Genomic DNA, 17786 nt, shown 5'->3' with positions numbered 1-17786 from the left:
ACACCTACAGAGTGATGGGAAGAAGAGAGGGTGGGAAATTGTAAAATGCAGAACGTTTTTCCCGGGCATGCTGGGAATAGGAAAGAAAAATACTTATCAATGCTAATGAGAGTAAAAACATGAAAAGAGGAGGATATTTATAAGGTTCAAACATATATTTTTCTCAGATGAAAATGAAAATAATGAGCACAATGTTGAAGCAGCTCTGTTCACAGTCGTACAAAAACATGGGATCCTTTTAGATTTCCCTATTTTTCTCAATTTCGACCCACATTCCTGCAGGCTTATGTAAGCTGGCTGCTAGCGGGTGTGTGCTAATTCGCAGTTTATCCAAATTTAGCTTAATTGTCTTCATGGCGTCACAGATCTTGAGCGTAGTCTTTATTTTATCAGCTCGGCTTCATTTACTGGGCTTGCAGAGGAAGGGCTGCGTGAAGATTACTGTTGATTATACACAATCACGCTGGTTTCTGATCATCTGCGTCATCGGGTGCTGGTAATTGCAACAAGCCTTGTTTCAGTGTCCTGCTATTACACCTAACCAGCGTGTTCCTACAGGTTAACAGCTCAGAATGACCAGTTGTAACTGTGTTCCCATTTTAATTCTACTCTAGGAAATTGTAAGGACGTGTGTGTGTGTCTCTGGGTTTTCATGTCATGCGGTGAAACGTAGATGTGCTGAGCTGTCACCAGTGTGCGTGTCAACACTGTGTAATAATTGTATTACACAGAGTGAGTCTGTCTGGAGGAGACGTAGGTATGTGCTTGTGCTTTCTGTTTGAAACCTGTGACCTTCCGCACAGTCAGAAATCTCCTCAGGGAGAAGGAGAAAAATATTTCAGCAGCAATCTTCAGTCGTCCCAGGTCCTGATTCTCTAGGATGTGATGTCTACTGCATGAAATCAACACGCGCTCGAGTCCAAGGGGCTTTGTCTGAGAGGAGAAATATTCAGAGTTTAAATATGATGGTGCTTTTATTATGCGAGAGGCTCGAAATTGGAAGAATACCAAGATCTCTGGATTAAAAAGAGATTCTCAAGATGTCTACTTGGAAAGATGATGAGATTTGGGAGCTTTTGGCGATAAGAGCCAACGTCTGTGTCAGTGTCAACAAAAACATCATGCTTTCTGCAGCTGAATATTTTCTTCATTAAAGTGAATACAGCCTCTAAATGAATGACCACAGCCTCTGCAGTGTAAAGTTCTTCCATACTGTGTATTTCCTTGACCGGATCCTCACAGTTACGGAGCCCCTGGTGTTGAGTTCACAGGACTACACCAAGACACCACTGCAGTCACACAGATCCACTTCCTGCCTGGACAGGTGAGCTCCACCTCAGCAGTTTGTGCAACTTTAGTAAAAAATTAAATGGCGGTCAAACAGATGTGGGATGTTTGTCTTGTTTGGTTGTAGGGGCGGCTGCTGTCGCTGCTGGATGACAACACCATCCACCTGTGGGAGCTCGTGGCCGGGGCCCCCAGAGAGGTGGGAGGAGTCAAGAAAGAGGGTGCGGCCTCTCTCCAAGAAGTGGACAGCTACATCCTGCCTGGAAGACCTGGCATCGAGAGCTGCAGGTATATATAAGCCTGTCAATATGTGTGTACTGTTAACTTGTGTAACGAGTGAATTCAGATGTACCTGCAGCTTCACTCCTCCTCTTCATCTTCGCAGTGCCACTCGGGTGACCGTCCTCCTGCTGCTGAGGTCATGTGACCTGCTCTGCATCGGAACGGAGGGAGGGGGCGTGTACTTCCTGCAGTTGCCCCACCTGTCACTGAGAGACGACCAGACACTGCTCCAGGATCAGGTCACGCAGAGGTGAGACTGTCGCATCAGTGACTTCACAGACAGCAAGTATCAGCAGACAGATTAATATGGTTAAGTCTGATAAATAGCAGGATGACACACTGCAGATCTCTGGCTTTCTTTCTTAACTATCACTTCTCTCTTTTCCATCCCCGTCACATGTCTTCTCTTCAAACACTCTAGTTTCCTCCACTCTGCTCCAGCTGAGCAGGTCAGACACACACACGTGCACGCAGAGACAAATCTCCTTGTTGACCCTCGCAGCAGCGCAGGCAGGTCAGGGTCATGTGGTTAAAGGACCATGAGAAGAACGAGGTCTTTGGGTTTTCAGGGGACAGGAAACGGCCATAGAGATGTCCCATCCTGTAAAACTGATGAATGATGTGTTAAGGAGGAGCAAAGAACCAGATGCAGAAAATTATGTGTTTTGTTGCATTGGTGCACTCATCGTTAGAAGTAGCACAGAATTGAGATGCTTGGTTTTGGGACAAAGTTACAACAAAGTGCAGTGTAAAGAAATGGCTCCAGTTTGCAGTGAATATCAGTCGAGCTCAGAAAGCTTTGGTTCTGTTTTTCTTCTGAAGTCACGTTTAATCACGCAAGCGTTCAAACAAGTGAGTTTCTGTGAGATTTCAAGTCTCTGGAAATCGCCACTGTGAAATTGTTTCCTACCAGCGGCAAGTGTGTGGTCTGACGCTCTGGCCAAATCTTTCAGTCTGTGTGTTCTGAAGATTATAAGATTATTAAATTGGTTAAATCTGTCATTATGTCTGTGGTCTCCAGCGTTTTTTTTAATCGGTCAAGAGTTGAAAATCCTCTAGTGGTCAGCCTCTCTTAGACATGAACATTTAATATAACAAATTGGATCTGTCGCTTAATAAAGCACAAACCTCTGTCAAGACACAACAGTCGCTTTAAGTTCAATCAAGCTGCACCAAATTGCACGCACTGGTTGATATCCTTGGCGAAAGTAATAAGAAGGTTTTCAGGCACTTAAAACCCGACACAAAATACTTTGTGAACTGGCGAAACCCCGGCTGCACACTCAGCAAAACTTACACAACGAGGCAAACGGGAAAGGCTGACGGTTCAGAGAATACCCAAACACTGGAAATCCCACATAAACAAAGACCAGCTGTAGTCGCCAATAAACATGGGGATATAATGGTGTTGTCTGCAGGACTGTGAAGTGTTTCTGTTACTCACTCAGCCGCCGGCGATCGTGTGCAGCCATGTATGAAAGTTCAGCAGACAGATCTCAAGAAAAACACGGGTGTTAGTGCACCACGCATATCCTCGGAATAGACTGAACATGTGTCACGCAAAGCTGCGCAATGAAGAGTAGTGTCTACACATGCATGTTTAAGTGTTTAGTTTATTCTTGCACATTCAATGAACTTTGTTTCTTCATGTTTCGCGCTGTCGACGTCTTTGCTGCATTCCTGTGTTGATACTCACGGACCGGGCATCACAGAGCTTCTGTTGTGCTTCCTATTTATTCTGCCGTGTGTGCGACTGTCTGACTGGTCGGCCGAACCCCTCATTAACTGGGCTTGTTAGGGGAACTGGGCAGAACTGAGGCCTAACAAGGGCCCTGATAAGGCGTAGGCGTGTGTGTGTTTAGACAGTGCGGCTTTGTACCGGCGGCCAAAACGCGGTGTTCCGGTTGGGGAAGTGTTTCAGCTGTTTCTCCAGTGAATGCGCACAGACACAGACACACACTCACTGACACACACACACACACACACACACACACAGCGGCTCATCACCGGGACTATGTAGCAGGATGCTGGATTCCCTGAAAATACTTGTGAACGGAGAGACGGAGACAGTGGAATGCTTTGTTGGGAGTGTTTCTGCCTCTGTGCTTCCGGAGAGAGGAGCTTCCTCAGTGAACCCTACAAAAGCAGCCAGAATTGTGGGTGTGTGTTTGTATGGGTGGGTGGGTGCGTGTGTGGTTCTGCCTCAGCAACAACCAAGAGCCCAGAAAGCTACAAGTTTAATGGCCTTCCTTCTTTGTTTGTTTCACGCCATTTTCTGTCTCTCCCTCTGCTGCTCCCTTTGTTTTGCCCCCTAAGTCTTCTCCCTGTCCGTCTCCGAGGGAATCCTCTGACATCTCGAGGGTGTGTCCTGCTCCACATTCCTCTGCTGCCTCTGAGGAATGTCTAGTTCACAAACTCCAGAGGGTTAAACTTCAGCTTGGTGTTTATTTCACTGTTGTTGTTGTTGTTGGAGTAGCAGCCTGCTGTGTTACTCCAGTTTATACAGAGGGTTTAAAGTCTGTGTTGATGATGTTTTAACACTTTTTGAGTTATCATTTCTGTTTTGTTGAGAAAGAAAACAAGTTATATTTTTGATTACTGATTCATCAAAAGTCAAGATTTGGGACTGTTCTCCAACAACCAACTGGAACGGTTCCCTATTGGCCCAGTCCATAAAAAGCACTCAAGCCTGTGAACTGAAGTTCATACTTTAGTTTTGGAGAAGTTGAATTCATGGTGTGGGATGTGGATATGCTCCTTCACCTTCCTCTGCTCCCCACGGACTCATGATCAATTACCGTGACCCCTTCCCAGTCGTTACTGTTACCGGTTTTGGGTTGATGGCCTAATGGTCCAGGCCCCTTCACAGACCATCAGTCTATCTTCTGACATGCAGCATAACATACGTGATGATAATCTGTGATGGTTTCTGTTTTGTTGTTTTCCTTCCAGCCTACCAGATGACTACAGATGTGGGAAATCTTTAGGGCCGGTGGAGTCACTTCAGGAGCACCCGCAGCATTCTGGGAAGATTCTGATCGGCTACAGCAGAGGCCTGGTGGTCCTGTGGGATCTGAGCACTCATCATGCTGACCAGCTCTTCCTGGGCAAGCAGGTACCTGGCACACCTTTAGTTTCAAAACGATTTGGCTTTCTCAGCTGCCATATCACCTGTAGTCTGTCTTACAGTTTCAACTCCAGGTGTCAGCAGGTTATACTGGCAATGTCTATATAAATATGTCTAAACTGCAATTCTTCTTCTTTGTGTTTGTGTGAACCACCTGCAGCAGCTGGAGAGCCTGGTGTGGGAACGAACTGGAAACCTGTTTGTCAGTTCCCATAACGATGGGGGCTACTCTGTGTGGCCGGTTACTGGTGGCAACACATGCAATCACCAGCCAATGTCATCCAACATCCCTTATGGTGAGAAATGCACACAACATAACACACACACACAGACAGACACACAGTGTTTCCTGGCCAATGTATGAAGAAAGGCCTGCCGGAGTTCAGGTCTTCCAGGTCAGGTGGACGTGGTGGTTTGGTTAATGAAGATGAGTGACTGGTGGCCAATTGAGCTGCGTCTGGTGACATATTGGGACTTAGTGTTTATTTTTAAGGGGTCAATTGGGGTCATGGCTGTGTGTGGACCCACATTGCTTTGCTCATCATCCAGATTCAGGAGGCACAGGGAACAGGCAGGGACTTAGTTTTAGTCTAGAGGAGTTGCTAGTTCTAAGCTATACATCTAATTTCTGATTTCTTTGTGTGACCCTCTTAATTTCGAGCTTTGCACTGATTGCCTCGATTGCTCTAAGCTTTAAACACCTCAATGTTTGAATGTTTCACAACTTCACTATTTTCTGCCCCAGGTCCATTTCCCTGCAAGGCCATCAGCAAGATCCTATGGAGGACAGTAGAGACGGGGTGAGAGCTGAAGCCTTGTTCCACTGACATGTTTTTCCTCTCAGAGAGTGTTTGATTGCTGCAGTCAGACTGTGCAGCTTGGATCTGAATCACCAGAACAGTTTTACTCTCTCTGTCCTTTACTCTTTTTCTTTTGATCTCCTTTTACTTGCTTTTTTAAATGTCCCTATAAATCCAAATGTTATTGCCTCCCACCCCAAGAGCTCTATTTGTTGGGGTTTAGTTGAATTGAGAAATTGGGAGAAAATTAGTGTTGATTACTCAAGTTAGGAAAAAAAGAGTGAACTTTTATTATGTGCACACAACCCAGTTTATGTTGTATTGATTCTATTTCACCTGATATTCAAATGCATATCTGGTGATTCCTCACTCATTGTCTTGCAGTGTTGTCCCAGATAATGGATATAATGAACATAAATGAAACATCTGTGTGTATCTGCAGTTCTCCAGTGCTGTTGTACAGTGGGGGGATGCCCAGAGCCAGCTACGGTGACCGCCACTGCCTGACCATCCAGCAGGACAAAGACCACGTCACCTTCGACTTCACATCCCGAGTCATTGACTTCTTCACTGTTCACAACACCGAGCAGGAGAAAGGTGAGAACCTGGCCGACATCGATTCTTGAACATCAACGCTTCATCTCTTAAAGTCTGTTTGCTTTTCACACGTGCACAACGCATGGGGAGGTTTTCTGCACAGACGCTTTCATATCAGCAATAAATCCTCTGCATTGTTATTCTTGCTTTGTTCTCACATCGGGGAAAATCCAAAGCCCTCTCACTCCTGCAGCTCCTCCTGGGAGAATGTATCGAAAGCAGCTTTATTCCATCTTGTCTCTCCTTCTTTCAGAGTGTGATGACCCCTCGGCAGTGGTCGTGTTACTAGAAGAGGAGCTGGTTGTAATTGACCTCCAGACCCCCGGGTGGCCCACTCTGCCGACTCCCTACCTAGCTCCTCTCCACTCGTCCGCCATCACCTGCTCCTGTCACATCTCCAGTGTTCCTCCTAAACTGTGGGAGCGGCTGGTCAACGCAGGCAAAGCACAGCAGGGCTCGCTACACACAAACAGGGTGAGGAGACCGCTGATATGTTTACAGTGAAAATGGAAACCTGCATTAAAGCAGCAACATCTCTGTCACTTAGATAACATACACATACAGTCAAGAAACGTCACCTACTGTTTGTGTAACTGAATGAAGGCAAAGATTGAAGAATGGTTTGGTCCGACTCGTGACTATAAAGATCAGTTCTCCCTAGAAACATGTAAAAAAACAGATTTATCCTCCTAAACTATTTTCTCAATTAAATATTTGACCAATGGTTTTTTGTTAATCCCAGAATATCCTGAGTAAGGCCATTATCAGATCTTGTAAAAGTTTTATTAGATACAATACGTGAATGCAGAAATGCAAATACACAATTTTTAGACTGTAGAAGTTGGAAGATTTGTTTATTTTTAGATTTAAAGACTTGGTTTAAAGTTATAACTATTGGGTTGTGTATTTGTGTTTTCTTTCTGATTTAGTTATTTCATAAAGTCGATATCAAGCCTCAGTTACATTTCTTTGGTGCCAATGTTTGATAACGTAATCTTGAGAATCTTAGCAGAATTAATAAAAGGCAAATGTATCTGTATCTAACTCCCTAATATTGGTATTGGCCCGTGAAAATCCAAATTGGCGGGCTTGAGTATAAATGGATAATAAGTGTAACTGATCCGAGTGAAGGTATTACACTGAGTGGATGTTATTATTCATGGTGCTTGTTTGTTTGAGTTCACTGGCAGCTTGGAGGAAACCAACAGAAGTGTGACCATCAGTCCGCTGGTGCTGTGTGAACTTTGGGAGCAGGTGTTGGCAGTTAACGGCTTTGTAGCTCAGATCAGCTGTTTGATCAGTGGCAGATTAAACACACACACACACACACACACACACACACACACACACACACACACACACACACACACACACAGCTGGTATGCTTGTAAATCATGGCTGCCTCTGTCGGTGTGAGGCCAAACCAGAGCCGCTGGCACTACAACAACAGGAGGATGTCAACAGTTGTGCATCTCTTGAGTTCACAGGCTCATTCATGTGGGTCTGCCCATGTGTCAGGGCCAGTAGGTTGAAAAGCTGCAGAAATTTGTTGTTTTTTCAGTTTCAAACTTCAGGTCAGTTGTTCCTGCAGCTTTTTTTAATACGACTTTTTCCCTAATCTTTGTTTGTGCAGAGTTGGCCCATATGTGGAGGGACAAACCTGGCACCCCCACCCAAACAACAAGAGCTGCTGTTGACAGGGTACACACACACACACACACACACACACACAGGCTACGTCCACACTGCAGGTGCTTCTAGTTTTCATGACTCATTTCTGGCACCAATCTGATGCTTTCTAATAAGTGTAAGTGACTCTACAGGGAGATGCTTTGTTTTTTATTTCTGATCCGATCCACATGAAAATACTGGATGGATCTAGATCTACATGTGACTTGGTCTGAAACCAGAAATTTGCAGCATAGCTATGATATTAAGAAAAACCATAGGATTATTGCCAGCGTTTTGCTAACTACAGATGTTTGGCAGAGCGAGTGCAGGCAAAGAATGCAAAAAGAAACAATACAGAGAGGAAATTAAACATCTGGTTTAATCTAACTCCGAGGAAACATCACAGTTTAAACAAAACTCATAAATTGAGTGAAAATTGTGAACAAATCAAATGAGTTAAATTGTATATTTAATAATGAATATCTGCATTTTATAATATCACGTTGACAGACATGAGGACGGCACTGTTCGCTTCTGGGATGCCTCGGGCGTCGCTCTCACGCCGCTGTACAAACTGAGCACAGCCAACGTCTTCCACACGGACTGTTACCCCTGTGACGACCCCCAGGACCCAGGAAGTGACCCGGACCTGCAGCAGGAGGAGGAATGGCCTCCCTTCAAGAAGGTGAGAACTGAGGAGTCGGCATGAGAAGAGGCTTTAAGGAAGTAAGGATGGAGTCAAGGTTATGCTCGCCATCCCAGTCACTGTGTGTGACAGCGTGCGTGAGCATTGACGTCACTTCACATGTGATGCTTGTGTTCCTTCTTCTTAGTTGTTTCCCGGTGGTGATACTTGAGAGGACTGTAGTTACTTGCTCCTCAAGCGCGAGATTAAAAGGGAAAGGTGTTGTGGAGACATCAAAGTTGGTGTGTGGAACCACCGCAGTTTTAGAGAATTAAAGTATTTTCTCCGAGATCAGGATCAGTGTTGTTTTACAGGCTGTGAGAATACAATTCACTTGGTTTTTATACACACACACACATCCTGTTATAGAACATCTGTGGCCTAATTTTCCCATCTGGATGCTTTCATGGTTCTGGGACAGACCCACCCCATTGTTCCTGCTATTAAAACCTGACTCTGAAGGAACCGCAGTCAGATTCAGTTTATTATTTTCTGTGCAGAGTTGCAATGAAATGAAGTGATTCAGCATCGCGGAGCAAAAACCCGACGTGGGCTGAATCTGGATGGAGATGGTGACAGAAAATGAAAATGGGTCATGAAGCAGAAACTCAATGAATATTTAAATGAGCTGGCTCTGCAGCTGGAAATGTTTCTCAGTGTTTTGATGCTAAGTTTAAATTATCTGGGAACGTTCATGGATTTAAACCGAGACGTTCATCGTGAGGTATGCATTTAACAGTAAAAAAAAAAAAAAAGAAGAAAATAGTGTCCACACCTCTTAAGCCTATTTTCCCATTCCGTTAACTCAATTCTTTTCTTTCTATTCCCCCCCCCCCCCCCCCCCCCCCAGTCCACCTTTCCACATGTATCCTGTGGTAACAGAGCTGCATGTTCAGGAATGTGGCCCTCATATGGGATGAGGAGCCTTTCTCTTTTTTTCTACTCTGTAATGAAAACCAGACCAATCAGCCCTCTCTCTCTCTCTCTCTCTCTCTCTCTCTCTCTCTCTCTCTCTCTCTCTCTCTCTCTCTCTCTCTCTCTCTCTCTCTCTCTCTCTCTCTCTCTCTCTCTCTCTCTCTCTCTCTCTCTCTCTCTCTCTCTCTCTCTCTCTCTCTCTCTCTCTCTCTCTCTCTCTCTCTCTCTCTGTGTGAGTGTGTTAGTGACCAACTTCTCCTCCTCCTTGTTTTGCCAAGACACAGCTCCAGTGCGAGAGGGGATTCTGTTGGAATTCCTACTGTGTGTGTGTGTGTGAGCGAGACAGATTGATGCACATGTTTTGCTGAGTACGTACGAGGGGGAAAACGGGGGATTGTCCTGGCATTTGGCAGCGATTAAGAGGGAGGACGAGCTGAGCCTCATCTGGGCATCGACGTCGATCTCTGCTTCCACCAGAATTGTTTATGGTCTGTTCGGATAATTGTTCCGAGTGAGACACTGTTTTACAAGCACTGGTGGGAAAAGCTGAAGGGGTGAAGAGTTTAGTGGAAACGTGCATCAGTAACAAATCAGAAGCTGCCACCTTTTCTGCACAAATGAAAGTGAGAGATGTCAGTTCATAGTTTTTGGTGTCTGGCATTAAATTTGCAAGTTGTTTTATTCCGCTGTTACACAACTGGCTGCAGATCATGAGCCTCAGAAGTCGTTGGCATCTTATTGGTGCTCAATTAGCTGCAGTAACATCAACAGCAGGTGGATGGTGCATCATCAACCCCCCCATCTAGTGTTTCAAACTCAAACAAATGTTGATTCACCTAAAACACAAGTTTACGTTTTTCTTTGAACTCGTGTCCCAATGTGTGTGTGTGCAGGTGGGCTGTTTCGACCCCTACAGTGATGACCCCCGACTCGGCATCCAGAAGATCAGTATGTGCAAATACAGCAACAAGCTGGTGGTGGCTGGAACTGCTGGACAGGTACTAGAAGCACATTCAATAACATGTAAACACACCGAGCTCTGTGTTTGGCTTGATGCATCACACAATAGAATGTTTACGTGTTATTCTGATGTCAATTCAAAATGTGTTGTTTTCCCTCGATGCAAGAACAACAAGAGAATCTACTTCGGTAAAAAAATGTTTATCTATTTGAAAGCCTCATCTGCTCAGTAGATGATAATGCCCCTGAGGTGTGAGATCTGCAAAGTTAAAGTTTGACAAGAGGCCTGATGCTGCTGTTAGAGGAAAGTTGATCTGAAAACAATAGCTCTCGTCTTTTGGAGATGACGAATACTGATATTTAGAAAACACACGTAATTGAATGTTCAGACTTCGCTGCACTTAAAAGGTGCTTTCTGTAAACACTGCAGCTCACAGTGCAACAAAGAAACTAAGCCCAGATTTTCACTGCTCTCAAGTTTCACTTTTGGGAGTGTTTTTGAAAAACTGCATCATTACTACTGTCACTCATTTACAGATTTTCAAGAACTGAATGAGCCCCGATGTTTCTTTGCCTCTTCCATGTCTGCAGGTGATAGTGATGGGTTTGAGTGACGAGCCCTCGGACCACTTCGTGGACGTGTCGGTGGTCGATCTGCTTCAGGACCGGGAGGGCTTCACCTGGAAGGGCCACGACCGGCTGGATCCATGCCTCAAACCCGCCCCCTTCCCCCCAGGTTTCCAGCCTCTGGTGCTGGTGCAGTGCATGCCCCCGGCCTCAGTCACAGCGGTGGCGCTGCATGCCGAGTGGAACCTGATCTCCTTTGGGACAAGTCATGGGTTTGGCTTGTTTGACTACCACAGACGAAACGCTGTGCTGGCCAGGTGAGGGAGCTCGGGATGTTACTATCTGTTCTTCAAATAAAGGACGTTTCATTTTCCCAGAATTCATACTCAATCTGTTACCTCTCTTCTTTACATTCCCTTTCTCTTCATGCTCCCCTAGATGCACCCTACATCCTAATGACTCCCTGGCGATGGAGGGCCCCCTGTCCAGAGTCAAGTCCTTAAAGAAGTCCTTACGGCAAAGCTTTAGACGCATTCGCAAGAGCAGGGTGTCGGGGAAGAAACGCCCCATCACCACACCCACCAGCAAGGTAAATGGTCATTAGAGGTCAATGCACAGGGCAAACAGACTGAGTCATTTCTCACTTTAATGACTGTTATGTGCAGGTGCAAGAGGCTAACGCTGCTTTAGCCGAGCAGGAGGACATGGCTCCTATACAGCGGAGGATTGAGCCCCGGTCAGCAGACGACTCGCTGTCTGGAGTCGTCCGATGTCTCTGCTTCGCCGACACCTTCCTGCGTGATGGTGCGTTTATTCACCAGTCAAGAGTGTGGACTGGTTGTGGAACTTTCAGTCTGATAATGCAGCCCTGATTCATTGTGAATCTTCTGCCTCTGACACCAGGTACACACCACGGCCCCACACTTTGGGCGGGCACCAATTCGGGCAGTGTGTACGCCTACGCTCTGGAGGTCCCCGGCATCGGCTCGGGACGTGCGTGTGAGCGGGGCGGTGCGGGCGAGGGCAGCGTGTGCGTGGAGGCGCTGCTGGGTAAAGAGATTCAGCTGATGCACAGGGCCCCTGTGGTGTCGATCTGCGTGTTGGACGGCCGGGGGAAACCATTACCGGACCCGTACGAAGCCTCCCAGGACCTCGCCATCGCTCCGGATATGACCAACGCTCACTCTGTCCTCATCGCATCAGAGGAACAGCTCAAGGTGGAGGCCGAAAAAACACTTTGTACATTTGTATTGCTAGCTGTGTTTGTGTTGTTTCATTGGTTTTCTAAATACAGTTCAGTTCTTATGGAAACCAATGATTTCTCTTCTCTCTCTCTCTCTCTCTGCCTCCAGGTGTTCTCTCTCCCCAAGGTGAGCGCCAAGACCAAGTTCAAGCTGACGGCGCATGAGGGCTGTCGGGTGAGGAAGGTGGCCCTGGTGGTCTTCAGCTCCACGGCTCAGGAAGACTACAGCGAACACACACTGGTGTGTCTCACCAACATGGGGGACATGCACCTCTTCAACATCCCGGCCCTGCGACCACAGGTGGGTTCAGCTTGACTTTGATTATTTTTGTATAGTAACTGCAGTATTACTGATTTATATGGGTGGTTATTACTGGACTATTTTTTTTGATGCACTTTGTGTTTCTTCAGGTTCATTACGACTGCATCCGCAAAGAAGACATCAGCGGTATTGCATCATGTGTCTTCACCAAGAATGGACAGGGTGAGGAGAAGACCTTTTATCACCTTTTAGTGACTGAGACTTCTGCCTTCATCCCAAATACAAGACAGATGAATAGAGCTGTGTCTCTGTCCAGGATAACGTGCGCATGTTTACAGTTCTCAGTTAAAGTTGTAATTGCCTAATTGTTGCTTGTGTGTTGTTCCCCTCAGGCTTTTACCTGATCTCTCCCTCAGAGTACGAGAGGTTCTCACTGTCTGCGAAGGTCGTCACCGAGCCGCTCTTCTCCGTTCAGCTGGATCGATCACTTGAACCCACACTTGCCTGGTAACACACACACACAAACAACCCCTTGTGTTAAGAGGCACAGTTTCCACTTAGATGCTTCCCCACTCCACTTCCAGATACATAACCCTAATGTCATCATTTAAAAACCCAGACTGTAGCTGTAGATGTGCTCAAGAGAAATATTCATATCAAACTCCCTAAGATTCTGTCTGAGCTGAAGAATGATCCAAAATTCCTCCTGATGTTTGAGCAGCGTTGCAGAACGTGTGAATGCTGCCAAGAGAAAAATGAAAAAATACAACTAAAGGTTCCAAGGGTTCACTTATTGTTATCCTGCTGCACTTTGAATTGTTCGAGAAATGAATTCGATAAAGACATGAGATTATAATAGTTGGTGCACATTTGTTTATACTTGTGGATCAGATGAAGATCAGATCAGAGTTTCCAACCGTTTAATGCAGAAAACTGAATCACGAGCCTGTAACAGAGCCTTGGTGGTCCCTGGACCCCACAACCGGAGCTGACAAACCCATTGTTCCCAGTGTTTTCTCTGTGGCCCACGACCAGCGTGAGGCTGCATGTAAAACCAAAGAAATGATACTTTCTCCATCAGTTCTCCGTCTGCTGCCAAAGTAAACGGTGTGTTCATGTGTCTCCTCAGCGATGGTATGACGACGCAGCCACAGGCCAACGGAACCCACAAGAACCAGATGAGTCAGGCTGAGGGTAGGTGCACACACACACACACACACACACACACACACACACACACACAAGCACAGACACACACACAGCCTGGCTTTTCTGTCTTCTTTGTATTTCTCCCCCCTTTGTTATTCTCCCTCTTCATCACTCTCTCTCTCTCCCTCTCTGAACCTCTTAAACCCCAACCAGCGTTATAGGGGTTCCACTCTGGTCTCCATAGTAACCATTCAGTATGCCCCAGTTGCCTCTTCAGCCTAGCACCCCCCCCCCCTCCCCTCCCCTCCCCTCCCTCCCTGACAGGAAACGATGGTTGTTGTGGTTACCAGAGCAGAGTCTGTCACAATATTGTAATGTTTTTTGTTTTTAATTGTTTTGCTGATTTGCACCTTTAAAAATAGTCTAGGAGACAAAACAGATTTGACAGAATTCATTATAAGTTAACATCTTTTTATCTTTTATGTTAAATATTCAAAGAAGCTCTTTCACTCGAACCAGCCTCCGTTTTGTAATGTTCCCCATTTTCTTACTCTTAAAGAGTTTTGCCACAGTTTTGTTAAACTTTATCGTTGAAATACAGAAACCTCCTTCCCCCCCCTGACTCTCTGTGTTTCCACCTCACAGGACAAACTGAGGAGCTTCCCGGTTCCCTGTCCTCTCCCAACCTGGACACCCCGCTGGGCTCCCCCCTCAGCTGCGCCGACCTCACCCTCGACTCCACCGGAGAACTCACCGTGGAGGACGTCAGGGATTTCCTAACGTGGGTTTACACGTTTGTATGAGGAAGTGCACAGCTCCCACTGATCTGATCCTGTCAATGACTCTGTGGTGTGTGTGTGTGTGTGTTTGTGTGTGTGTCCTGCAGCACTGTGGACGAGGCAGAGAACAACCTGAAGAACATTAAGGAGGAGGAGGGACACTCGACTGGCATCCTCATCAACTGAACAAGTAAGAAACGAAGATCCTGCTCACAGTTACTTTAATGTGGACTCATATTTCTCCTGTGTGTGAGTCTGAGAAGACACACACACACACACACACACACACGTACACACACCTGTTTCTAATGGAGCTGGTCCAGAGTGTGGAAACTTCAAAGCCTTGTTCTGTCTGAGCTCTGCATTCCAACAACAAGCCGTCCACTGGTTTCTTTCTCCACCAGTCTGTGGAGCTGAATCGTTTCCACTGAGGGAAACTGAAAACCCTCGTGTGCTTTTCACTGTTTCTTAATGTAGCTCTGGAAATTAGTTTTCACTCTCTTTGCACTGTCCATGGAGCTGGAGCGTCTGTATCTTCTTTATTCCTTCACATTTAAGTCTTATTTGATTTGTGCTCGACCTTCGCTGTAGAGCAGGCCCCATTATCTTCTCTATGCATTCTTTATACAAGTTTCACTAACACGTGTTTCCTCTGGAAAGTTCCTCACAGAACCAAACACACATGGAGTGAAGGAGTGAATCTTTACATGCGCTGATGAGTCTTTCACTTCCTCTGCACTTATCACACTCATCCATCTGGTGTCAGTAGTCTGTGCTCACAGGGGCAATGAATCAGGAGGTTGTTGACGTCTCACTCGTCTCCTGTTTGACTTGTAAACACGGCTTTGCTTCACTTTTTTATATAACTCTGCTGCCCCCAAGTGGTGGAATCTAAAAATACAGATAATACACAAAACATTTGCTTAATTTATATATAAATATTCCGTCTTTGAAAACAAGCTTTTGTGTTCTAATGTTTTTATTTATTTTATCCTCTGATTCTTGTTAAAGTATAGACAGGAAGGGGCACCAGTGGGAAAGGAGCAGATTTTCGTGCTGCACCACAGACGTCTCCCATCAGCCCACTGTGGATCCCCCACCCCCCCCCCCCCCCGCCCGCACTCTGCACTCTCCTGAGAGGAAAGCCACACCACGGACAAACAACTCAATGTTGAAGACTTGGTTTGGCTTCTTCTACCGGAGGAACTCAAATCTTCTTCTTCTCTAAACCACCTTGGAAACATGAAATCACAGAAAGACAATGAAGGTCCAGCTGAGGATCGTCTGGTTCTGGACAGACTTGGACGTGACAATTCTCATTTCATGAACTACAGGCTGAACCTTCTGTCGTCCATCTTGACGCCCTGTGTGATTATTCCTCCTCAGCCTTTCCCCTGGATGCCTCGCTCTACGACTCCAGGAAAGAGACTTTAACGGAAGCTGTTCCATGTTGTTATTTTTCTATCCAGAGTTCTGTGGCACGCTCGGCTCAGTCTGAGCTTCTCCCACAGTTGGAACTGTAGATTCCTCGTGCACACTAGTGGAAGTGAAGGACTGTTCCTCAGGCTGCTGACGACCTGTCCAGCAGAGACTGAAGGAGGGAGAGCTGTAGCGTTTCACAGAGATCAAGACCTAGAAATGAAGTATTTTGAATATTAGAGTATTGAAAGTTGTAGCATTTCTATTCTTCCCCCTGGAAGGTGCCAGTACGGGCAGTTGAGTTGCCTTCACCCAGAGAGGAGGTGGAGCACAAATCAGCTGTTTCTGGTTCGAACCGGACGTTGCACACAAGCACATTTTCTCCCCAGGTTTTAAACGGGCTCTGCCTCGTCTCTCGGTACTGAAGAAAAACCATCTGAAGGGGTTTTTGCAAAAGATTTACACTGTAAAATATGTTTTTATGGCTTTTGGAGAAGGTAAAGATGTAAAGAAGGAAATATAGAGTGGGGGGGGGGGGGTGGGGGGGTTACAAGAAGAAAGAACTGATAGCAATGACAAAGGGAACCAGCAGAGCAGGGAAGTGGAGGTGTTCTTTATATTAAGGACTAGAGCAGATTCAGGTGAAATTATACTTTTACTAAATTAATGGTCTTAAGTTTCAAAACTGATTCTTGGTTTCTCTCAACTACCTTTTTTTAAATTTGTTATATTCTGATTGGTCAGTGAAAAATGTCTAATGTGAAGAAGAGGTGGCCGGTTCGATGTTTCATGGTACGACACAGCTGCAGCCTCAGTGAAACATCTGGCTACAAACGGACGGTGTGATCTGAAGTTACAGAGTAAGTGACAGCCTGAAGAGTTAGTTTGTTTCTAGAGCCTAGGTGTTGCTTTGTCCCTTCTGGGCTCCTGTAGAAACGTGGGACACAACATGGCGGCTGACGAGGCGCCTCCCTCTGTCGATATGAAGGGCTCAATGTAAGCTGCACTAAAACCGTAAAATAAACACAGGTGAAAACTTAAACATGAAAATAATAATCAGGTTTTTGCCAATAGATCCAATGTTGTTCAAATCAAATCCTTGTTTGGAAGATGAAGATGGAATCGGAGCTCCTTCCTTCCTCCCCTGAATGTTTGGACTCGGCACGTGTGGCAAGGGAAGCAAAGTCAGTCTGAAGGATGAGTGGGATGTGTCTGTCTGTGAACGGGTGCATTCTGGGTAATATCGGCCTAGATACAGACGTTTTGAGTTCACCGCCACTTTTTAAAGAATTCACTGTAATAATTAAAACAACAAACTGATCCAGTATCTAGATGTAGTTCTGCTAAACACAGGTTTAACACGAGCCGACGATAGTAAAACCGCTCGGTTCTTCTAGCTTCTCCATCACCTTGTGTAAAACGTAAAAAAAGGGACCTCACTACTAACGTAGCTCGACAGGTAGGACTCATGTTCACGCTTCTTTTTTTACTCGTGTTAGTTTCTTTTTTTTTGGTGTTCTGGTTGAATAATTAACCCTTTCATGCTCCAGCTGGCACGATTTACCTTTAACTCCACAATTACGACTCGTTTGTTTCTACTTTGTGATTCAGTTTCGTGTGTAGGATTTTAATCAGGTCATTTAGCTTCTTTTTTTCGGCTGAATAAAAATTGTGAATGTTAATAAAATTATTTACTCTCATTTGGATATTTTGTTATTTAGTTGATTCTCCATGATGGTTGTGGCTCCGTGTCTCTTTCATATTACAGACAGTGCAGATGCTTAGCTTAGCATAAAGGCAGGAAACTGATAAGATATCTCAAGAACACTTTGAGGGAACTCTTCAAATTTGGTACAAACATTTACTTGGACTCAATGAACTGATTAGATTTTGATGGTGAAGGTCACAGGTCAAGGTTACTGATAAAAACTGGTGGGAAAAAATGAATGTAAACAGAAACAATTTAGTAAAGCTTCATTGAATATAAATTATAAACTACTCATTGTAGTTTGAAGATCAATTTCCTTCTTATACAAACATCAG

The 17786-nt window shown here is 45.4% G+C and overlaps 1 protein-coding gene across 2 annotated transcripts in view; it reads left to right on the top strand.

The window, feature by feature from the left end:
- llgl1 (LLGL scribble cell polarity complex component 1) overlaps positions 1–17443 on the top strand; it is a 28838-nt gene extending 11395 nt beyond the window's left edge. Inside the window, exons 3-24 of one of the 2 annotated variants that reach the window (XM_062407708.1) lie at positions 1243–1324; positions 1415–1575; positions 1673–1819; positions 4522–4684; positions 4857–4992; positions 5442–5496; positions 5939–6093; positions 6347–6567; positions 7727–7794; positions 8275–8449; positions 10258–10362; positions 10916–11208; positions 11330–11480; positions 11557–11695; positions 11795–12108; positions 12244–12435; positions 12546–12618; positions 12789–12903; positions 13526–13590; positions 14191–14326; positions 14432–14514; positions 15341–17443. In XM_062407708.1, coding sequence (XP_062263692.1) covers positions 1243–1324; positions 1415–1575; positions 1673–1819; positions 4522–4684; positions 4857–4992; positions 5442–5496; positions 5939–6093; positions 6347–6567; positions 7727–7794; positions 8275–8449; positions 10258–10362; positions 10916–11208; positions 11330–11480; positions 11557–11695; positions 11795–12108; positions 12244–12435; positions 12546–12618; positions 12789–12903; positions 13526–13590; positions 14191–14326; positions 14432–14510 — 3025 coding nt within the window. In that variant the 3' untranslated portion in view covers positions 14511–14514; positions 15341–17443. Of the gene's footprint in view, positions 1–1242; positions 1325–1414; positions 1576–1672; positions 1820–4521; positions 4685–4856; positions 4993–5441; positions 5497–5938; positions 6094–6346; positions 6568–7726; positions 7795–8274; positions 8450–10257; positions 10363–10915; positions 11209–11329; positions 11481–11556; positions 11696–11794; positions 12109–12243; positions 12436–12545; positions 12619–12788; positions 12904–13525; positions 13591–14190; positions 14327–14431; positions 14515–15335 lie in introns of both variants that reach the window. The other variant, XM_062407707.1, reaches the window with a different exon arrangement.
- Positions 17444–17786: the final 343 nt, after the last annotated feature.

This window comes from Platichthys flesus, chromosome 16 (assembly GCF_949316205.1).
Source record: "Platichthys flesus chromosome 16, fPlaFle2.1, whole genome shotgun sequence".
NCBI lineage: Eukaryota > Metazoa > Chordata > Actinopteri > Pleuronectiformes > Pleuronectidae > Platichthys > Platichthys flesus.
The sequence above is the reverse complement of the archived record's forward strand: the minus strand, read 5'-3'. Positions and strand labels throughout refer to the sequence as shown.